Here is a 9,134-nt window from a genome sequence, read left to right as displayed (position 1 = left end):
GATTTTCAGTTTGTTGGTGTGTTCATGTAGTAGGGCAGTTACCAGATAAAAAGATGCATTCCCCCCACCCCCCCAATATTAACGTAGTATTTCGGATCATTCTTGGAAATGTTATTCAAGATTTAAATCAAAATTTAATTTATTTATTTGGATTGCTTGAGAAAGACTAGTATGAAAATAAGAGGAAAAATTTTGACATGACTTGCCTGGTTTTCTATGACTTGCTCCGACTCACTAGGTTTTAAAGAGGACAATTCGAGTCACAAAACCGGGTTTTCCAACAATGCTATATATATAAGATTTCATAATATGAAATGGTTTTTAATTTATTGTTTGTTCATTCTTAATGCATATTTTAGTTTTTTTTTTTTTTAATTGAATTATTTATGTTCTAACACAATATTTGAATATATAATGGCGAATAACATACACTACCACCTAGGGGTGTCAATCCCAAACTCGCATTGATTCGATTGATCGGGCTTGACTGTCTAAAGACTGGCCCAGCATGCATCGACTATTAAACGTGTTGGGTTTAAGCTTGGTCCATTTATAAATAGGTAATATATAGCGTAAGCTCGACGGACACCTAATCTGCTTGGCCTGTTTGCTAGCTTGATTTGACTCGGGGATTTTTTTTTTTGGATAGGATAGGATATAAATGATATTTTCTATCATATGTAATTAAGTGATATCTTTTCTAAATTGTTGAAGATTTAATAAAATATATTTTAAAGTATCTAAAATTTAAGACAATTAAAAATCGTTTAAAGTCCGTTTAAGGTTTTATTGGTACATTACCCAGTTTAAGATTCTATTATAATATAATTAGCCCGATTAGGAGAAGTTTGGTTAAAGCCCGGAACCCAATCAATACCGATTGAGATCAACTCAATCCTTAAATAGGTAGGTCGTAGTCCAAGGGTATAGGCCCGGCTAGGCCCAGCCGATTGACCCCCCTTACTACCACCCAAGGTCCAAAGTCAAATTAACATTTTGGTATTTTTTTTTTTTTTAAATGCAATCTAAATGTTGCACTGTTTAGAAATCTAAAATAGGGTTTTCCGTATTTTCAGAACCGAATTTAACCATTTGGACTTCAAAACCAACTGTTGAAAATTGCAATTGAAACTTATCAGGTGTGGTTCTAAATTTCCGTAATTTCGTGGCTCGAAATCAAAACTTTGCTTGCACCACCTTGCTTGCCAAATAACAAGTTTATGGAGGGTTGACTTGCGGCTGCTATTAGTATTCTTAGATTACCACTCTAGGAACTTGAGTTTCTATGAATCTGTAACCGAAGTGGATGGTTGTGCGGACATCTCAATTGCTCAAAAACATAAAAGCTGATAGGATTCATGGTTGTACTTGTTTTTATGCGCTACAGACTACTTAGTCTACTTGATTAAACAGGGAAACCCATCCTTTTTTTTTTTTTTTTCTACCTTTTTCATTAACTCCTTCAAGATCATCTCCTAAGCATATGATTCCTTCCCACTGTATTAATTTGCATTGCTCATGTATAGCGTGATATAAAGAATTGATTTATATCTTAACAAAATTTAGACTGAATAATTAAGCTCGCTATCGTAACATATTGGTCACAAGTTTGAAACTTGGAAAAGCCTCTCTTGCCCCTCCCAAGCCCTACAGTAATGAGAGCCTCATGCATTGGATTACTTTTTCTTATTTATATCTTAACGATAAATGAAAAAGGATATTATCCATGTTAGGAGTTCTAAGGTACATACTTATTCTGTAAATACTAATGGTTTTTTTCTCACTTAATATGTTTCTGCAACAGTGCCAGAGTGAATAATTGAATAACTAGAAGCAGACAGCTTCACATCCAATCACAACATAGATCCATTTGAAGACATGTTACGTCACTCAATTACCTGTGTGGACAACAAACAAGACATCTTTAGGTTAAACTATAGATCCAAATAAATGTTATTAAGTGCATATTCATTAGTCATCACCGGCCAGGAAAAAAATGTTATTTAAGTGCATGGTCATGCGTCAACATATTTGTTGAGAGAGAGAGAGAGAGAGAGAGAGGGTAGGAATGGTCAGTGTAGCATGGTTCACCAACATAAGGTTATATGGAGGCTTTCATCTGGATACTAGAAAGAAAGATATTATCCCAAAGATCACCCCTGATTATACACCATTTCTAGGGTTAGGTAGTAAGATTTGTTTGTTAGCATAGTTGTCAAGAGTCTAGGTGACCCAAGGCGTTGGAGAGGGCTTGAATGCTGAGCAACACCAACAAGGTGACCAAAGCACCTACCTAGGCAACCAGAATGCCTGGATGCCTATTCCAAAGATCACCCCTGATTATACACCAGTTCTAGGGTTAGGGAGTAAGATTTGTCTGTTAACATAGTTGTCACGAGTCTAGGCAACGCTAAGCAACACCAACAAGGTGACCAAGGCACCTGCCTAGGCAACCAGTATGCCTAAGCTACGTCTTGAAAACCATGCTCTGTAGCACATAAAGGACTAGAAATGCAATGCATGTTTGCTCAGTTCAACCTTGGTGAGTTATAATCTTAGCTTGACATTTTATCAACAAAACCTAATAGGGGGAAGGGACAGTGGTATTTGAGGGGAGAAGGGATCATTTTCCATGTTTGAAGCTTCAGTGTACTGTATAAACTCTTCATAATTGAAAGAGATCTACTTACCCCAAGATTGAGAGCTGTCTGACTCTGATCAGGATGAGAGTAGGCTGGTCCTCCCTCCAACATATTCACTTGATAGTAGTTCCGTGAATCATATGACTGGATTGGCTCGAACTCTTGCCCGGTCACCAGATTTGCTTGCTGTGCACGCTCATTTTCAGCTATCTGAGTTTGAGAAAAGCCTAAATGTTACAGAACTGAATAATGGAATTCTATCTTCTTTAGTTTGAATGTAGTACAAGGAAATGAATAGATATATTTACATAACTCTTTTGTATATAGCTTGAATGGTAACCATGATAAATTTCAGAGGCTAATGTTGGCATGGATGATAAAGTGTTCTCTTCTGAATGAATATGTGTGGTATATAGTGGCCGAATTCCTCTCTAGGTACACCGGAAACAGTATATGGATATGACTCAACTCTACTATAGTTGGAAGACTTCTGTCAACAATTCTGTAACTCTACTTAAACAGTAAGTGATACTCTCCTTTTTTATTTAATAATATTTTATTAAGTGTTTGTCAAAGTCTTATACCTATTGCCTATTTTCTGTTTCTTACAGTTTATTTTTTAAACTTCCCATTACGGGGAAAAGGGGAAGGGAAATAATGGTCCAGATGAGAAACTCGTGGTGTTCTGAAAGAGGAGAGTTAGCGAAGGAGCAAGGGAGATCACAAAACCTTGTGATACTAATAATTCTCCTAAATGGAAATTGTGGTTGAGATTCCGTTGGAAATCCCCAAGGATAGCGATAGCATAGTTTCGATCTGAAATGCAGTGAAATATAGGCATGAGCATTCAAGAACACCATGGTACTGTTTTATTACATTACTCATTGATTTGGTACATCATCATCCATGATTGTCACTATGCTCTGAGTTTTCATGACCACTTTTAGCATATGGACCACAAGTGTCCTTCAGTTTATGCCTAAAACTCTGTTGAGCTCCACCAAGTTCTGAGATCATTACTAGTTTCAGCTACTTTTTTCTGCTGCCCTACTCTATTGAGGGCCACTATTTTATTAACTTGGACTAATGTTTAGGGAATGGATTAGTATGAGGTTGACAAAGTACAAAACAAACTCAAACATATTCCAACTTAATGGGGCAAAAAAAAAAAAAAAAAAAAAAAAAGAAGAAGAAAAAGGAGAGTAAGTGAGAGGGAAGTTGCATGGATCCTTGCATTTCAATCGGCTCTATTCGATGTTATATTTGGGATAAGGCTAAATTATGCATGTCTTTCCTCACTATTTCTCCTATGGTCATTTTGGGTCTGGCCCTAGTCTTTTTAATTTATTCAATCTGAACCAGATCATTTCTCCTTACTAGTGCATCTCCAATCTTCCATTAAACATGTCAATGTCACGTTAAATGACTTTCTTCGAAGCTTATCATGAATCAGGGGAATTCCCAAATCAACTCTAACATGATCATTCCTTATTTAATCATCTTTAGTTTTACCACATATTCATCTCAACATCCTCATTTCTTCTACACATAGCTTATCTAAAGATATTCTGCCTGTATATCATAGCTGGTTGTACGGTTGTCCTATAGAATTTTCCTTTTAGGGGATGTGTCAATCACACAACACTCCGGACACACCTCTCCACTTCATCCATCCCACTTTAAATCTATGTGAAACATAATCTTCTATAAAACCTTCTTTATTTATGGTTGACCCCAAATTTCTAAAATAGTCATTATGCGGTATCTCCCTCTCCTTAAATTTCATCTATTGCTAATCCATCCTAGTGTGACTAAAGATACATATTAAATATTCCATTTTGGTTCTACTTATATCAAATCCTCTTTATTTCAAGGTTGATCTCCATTGTTCCAACTTAACGTTAATCCCTACTTTCGTCCCATCCATCAAAACAATATAATCAGCAAATGGCATTAACCACAAGACCTCGTCTTGAATGTTCATGGTTTAATCATCAATGCATGTGTATAAACAAATAAGGCCTTAAAGTTGATCCTTGATCTAGCCTGATAGTAATCAGGAATTCACTACCTTGTCTCCCATGCTTTTCACACTAGTCACCGCATCATCATACATATATTTAATTATATCCACGTAACTAAAGAAAACCTAATTGCTTTCGTTTATTCAATAGATGACTAGAAGTGAGGATTGAAAAATGTAATGCCAAATTGACATACCTTAGTTCGCAGGTACATATTTTCATTCTGGAGTTCCATTTCCTGTATTGCATGTCAAAACACCAATTAACCATTCAATTACTTAAAAAAGAGTTTGGTGAAGTTAGACATTAAAGAGTAAAGGAGAACAAGAAAGAAGGGAATCCTACCCTTTTCTGCATGAATTCGATTTCGGAGAACAATAGCTCATGCTAGTGACATAAACAAATAAAAATTGACACAAAATGTTAAAATCTGTCATTTAACAAATGTAATAGAGCATTGCAAGACATAACATGATGAGGATCTATGCAAGGGAAATGAATACATAGGCCAGGCCTGGAATTCTAGCTTAATAGAATTTGAAGTTAAGGCTTGAAGTACTTCTTAGGTTTAAAGTGTCTTCAGGCAAGCAGTTTGAAGACATTGTACTGAAGTGTAGAGCTGAAAATTGAGGTGCTCTTGATTTCCAGATTCAGCCTTCTAGACACATGACCACAGCTTGGATGCCTCTCTGTCTCTCTCTCTCTCTCACACACACACACGCACACACACACATTGTTAGTATACTGATACCTTCTTGGATCTAATGCGCGTCATGCCTCGTTCAAGTCGGTTCTCTAGCTGCTTCAGCTCCTTGACAGTTAGAGAACTGAGCGAATCACCCATCAAGTGTCTGTACAACAAAGGGAAAGAGGAGCTCAAAAGATCAGATTATGGAAAATACTCCTGCAATGGGATAATTGAATCAGTGAATGCATCTAAAGGGTGCAAGTCATGTTGAAGGGTCTGACGCAAAACCTTAATGTATTAAGTGGAGATAGCTCATCGAGTATACAAAGGCACCAAGGACCTGGACAAATTGATGTGGAACTAATTACTTCCTAACTTCCAACATCCCAAAACTCTCCCTCACATATAAGGTTCCATGTGGGAGGGTCCAACCCAAAACTTCAAAGCATTATAAAACTACGAAAATCACCAAGAACCTGAACAAATCGAGGTGGGACTATTGACTTTATAACTCCAACATCTCAACAAATCAGTTATTTTGAGCCAGACTGTGGACTTGGTCTAAGGCGTTCAAAAAATTTTCCCCAAGAATATTCCATTTACCCTACTGCAAAAATGAATGGGATATGAGATATTTGGGGATTTCTATCAATTCAAATAATTTCTGCAGTCAGTCATTTCCTTTGGGCGTGGTATTGTAACTCTGTGACTAAGTAGTACCTGTTTGCATTAGTCAGGATCTGTATCTGCTGGCGCAACTTTGTAGCTTCTTGTTGATAGTACTACAACCGATCCATGGCCATAAAGAAGAAATGAGTAATCTGTACAGTATCTAATGACTACCATAACTTGTAACCTATATTATTGGCATATCACTTTATGGAATAAAAGTGAGAAAAGAAAAGGTAGTTTATAATTCCATTATCTTCAAACCACGGGCGATATAGTTAATATTAAGGAAAATCACTTGGTTACAACAGCTCTGTTTAGTATATATCTCTTAAGAAAAATCTATATATACATAGTTGTGTATTTTAGTTCCATAACATGAGTATTTTCTAGGGAATTTCATAATTTTTTTTAAGGAAAATCACCTGATTACCACAGCTTTGTTCAGAATTGATCTTACAAATGTTTGGGTTTATGAATAGATTTAGATTTTGTTTCATGCTATGGCTTAAAAAAAAAAAACACTGTTAAGGTGTACAAAAATTGCTTACTTGAGCATTTGCCTCAGCAACAGAGGTTATGGTTGAATTATCTGTAGAGACCTTCTTGTACCTCTCTATTGTTGATTTTATGCTGTAAGGAAAACAATGTTAAATTATAAATATTAAATATTTTATACAGATAAAATAGAAAATTAAATAATTATTAGAAACAATCTAATATGGTAAAAGTTTCCTTGGTTGGACACCACTAGTAAGTGGGTCCCTGATCACGACATCTAATTCCATCACGTGGAAGTGTCAAATAGTAAATCTCACCTTGAATACATATGAGACGGTCTGAGTATAACATATGTCAAATTTCATACTCAAATTTAGTCATTTAACTCATGTAATGCTATACCCTCCCATTTATGTACATACACTATCTCAATAGTTCCTTTGCACCCATAATAAATGTCATTATTTTTTAATGATCTGTTTTGCAATATGGCAAACTCCATTTGGGTTTGGACTTGACATGTGAGCAGGGATTTTGCTGTCTACCTGTCTATAAAATTTCAACGCAATTAAATTGGGTGCGCATGTGGCAAAAGTAAAAACCTGATAATGACTTGGTTATGTGGACAAAGAGCTCTACTTACATCGATTAACCACCCAGCCATACGGCAATTTATTTGGCATCGAACATTGGCACACTAAATCCACATCACTTTCTTTTCATTTGGCAACTTTCTAGGCTAAATACAGTTACTACATGGTGGAATAAAGCTTTCAGAGTTGGTTTGAAAAGAGTTTGTTTAATGAACACAAGTAAGCACCGACACTATGCCCCAGGGGTTTTTTGTTAGATAAAGAAGAAATGGAATTGCTAATCCATTTTTATCTTCAAACACTTCCCGTTGTAAGTGAAAGATGTATAGGAAGAAAGACATATAAAGAACATGAATTATCAACTAGATCAATGGCAAATAGATAATCGGAAATAACTCGAGGGATAAAGATAAAACATATTCATAGTAATACGTATATAAGAGGCTATATGGCTGAATTTGTGTGTGAAAATTGATATGTGGCGAAATCAAACTATTCCCTATATCCAATGGTTGGAATTGTCACATCAACCTTCTATGTGACAGATTGAATTAGATGGATATCTATGGATTTGTTTTTTGGACCACCAATCATTGAACATTTCGCTAAACTTGAGTATAATATATAGACCTAAAAGTAGGAAGTAAGTTTTTCAGTGGTTACCTTACCGGCTTTACCCAACCCTCTTTTGTAGGGTGACGGTGGGATATATATATATATATATATATTTTAACATAAATGGGGAGGATACGTGTAATGGTTTTACACCTTTTAATGAAGGGAAGTTTCTTTTGTAACTGAAATTAGGAAAAAGAAGCAGTAACCTAATTTTTTTTTTTCCATTTCAGTATAACATAAATCCAGTCATGTCATATGTACTCAAAAAATGTGCAAGATAATATGTTGATAATGCCATAACCCATAAAGATAAATCACTTCAAATAATTTTGAAAACCTTTTTTTACCTCTACTTTAAATAGCTTTTCGACATAAGACAATGCGCAATCAGAAAAAGGTTACAAATTCTCACTTTACCACCTCAATGACAACAAAGAAGTACCCTTTAATGAAACAGATGGCATATGGGTAAGCAACCATTACCTTACCAATATTTATCCACCTTATTAGAGACCGTACAGTAATTTTACAGTATTACGAAACTTATTGGCAACAAGCCCCATGCATACTTCATTAGCCAAGGCTCTGTACAATTTTATTTTATTTATTTATTATTAATTTTTTTTTTGGGCTAACGATGGATATCCAGGCCTTCGGCTTGACTAGTCCCTAGGGGCCAAGCCTCTGTACAAAGTCTGGAATATATCAACCCATTAGAAAATCCTAAACCGGCCCATATCCCAATATCCCTTCCTCATTGGTTGATGGATGATTTCTTGACCCTATGATATGTTTCTATTTTGACAGTCAATTAAGGAGAAAAGTTTTCCGGTCAATAGAGGAGAGATGGAGTATTGTGGTTTGGAGCAACAGACCACAAAAATGAAATACTCTCCCCCCACATGTATCTTTGAAAAGATTCCATTTGGACAATCTCTTGCTCCCCCATATTCCTCCTCCATATGGAAGCTAATGGTGAAGCTTAGGCATCTTGTGAGGGTCTTGTGAGGGACGTGATAGTATCTTCTATTGCCGAAAGTGATTCTATATATATTTTTTTTTGATAGGTAACATCAACTTTTGGAAAAGAAAGAAAACAATTACAATTCAAAGCCAGCCAAATAGAACCTCAGGGAAAATTACTCCAAGGTCCAATAGCCTGACGTCACAAAAACCAAACCAAAAGCACCAAAAAGGCACGAAACAGTTTCAGAGATTAGTTCTCCGATGGCACATGCCTCTCAATCAGATTGCATTGATACCTAATTTTTGAGCTAGTATTACAAGAAAAGTGGTCTACAATGGCGTATAAAAATGCCGCCGTAGAGTACGAAAATGCCGCTAAAGGCCTTCCTCTAAGTGCCGCCGTAGACCAATTTTCTTGTAGTGTAGGTTGATG

General features: G+C 35.9%; 1 protein-coding gene across 1 annotated transcript; it reads right to left on the bottom strand.

Annotated features, from left to right (window-relative positions):
- Positions 1 to 1,667: 1,667 nt before the first annotated feature.
- On the bottom strand, positions 1,668 to 6,852 carry LOC122084208 (agamous-like MADS-box protein AGL11). The gene is made up of 8 exons (XM_042652291.1): positions 6,842 to 6,852; positions 6,575 to 6,656; positions 6,075 to 6,136; positions 5,418 to 5,517; positions 5,012 to 5,053; positions 4,863 to 4,904; positions 2,691 to 2,852; positions 1,668 to 1,898 (listed from the first exon to the last, which is right to left on the bottom strand). The coding sequence occupies exons 1-8, from the start codon at positions 6,850 to 6,852 to the stop codon at positions 1,887 to 1,889; spliced, it is 513 nt and encodes a 170-aa protein (XP_042508225.1). The 3' UTR covers positions 1,668 to 1,886.
- Positions 6,853 to 9,134: the final 2,282 nt, after the last annotated feature.

This window comes from Macadamia integrifolia, chromosome 7 (assembly GCF_013358625.1).
Source record: "Macadamia integrifolia cultivar HAES 741 chromosome 7, SCU_Mint_v3, whole genome shotgun sequence".
Lineage (NCBI taxonomy): Eukaryota > Viridiplantae > Streptophyta > Magnoliopsida > Proteales > Proteaceae > Macadamia > Macadamia integrifolia.
This window is presented reverse-complemented; position numbering and strand designations above follow the sequence as displayed.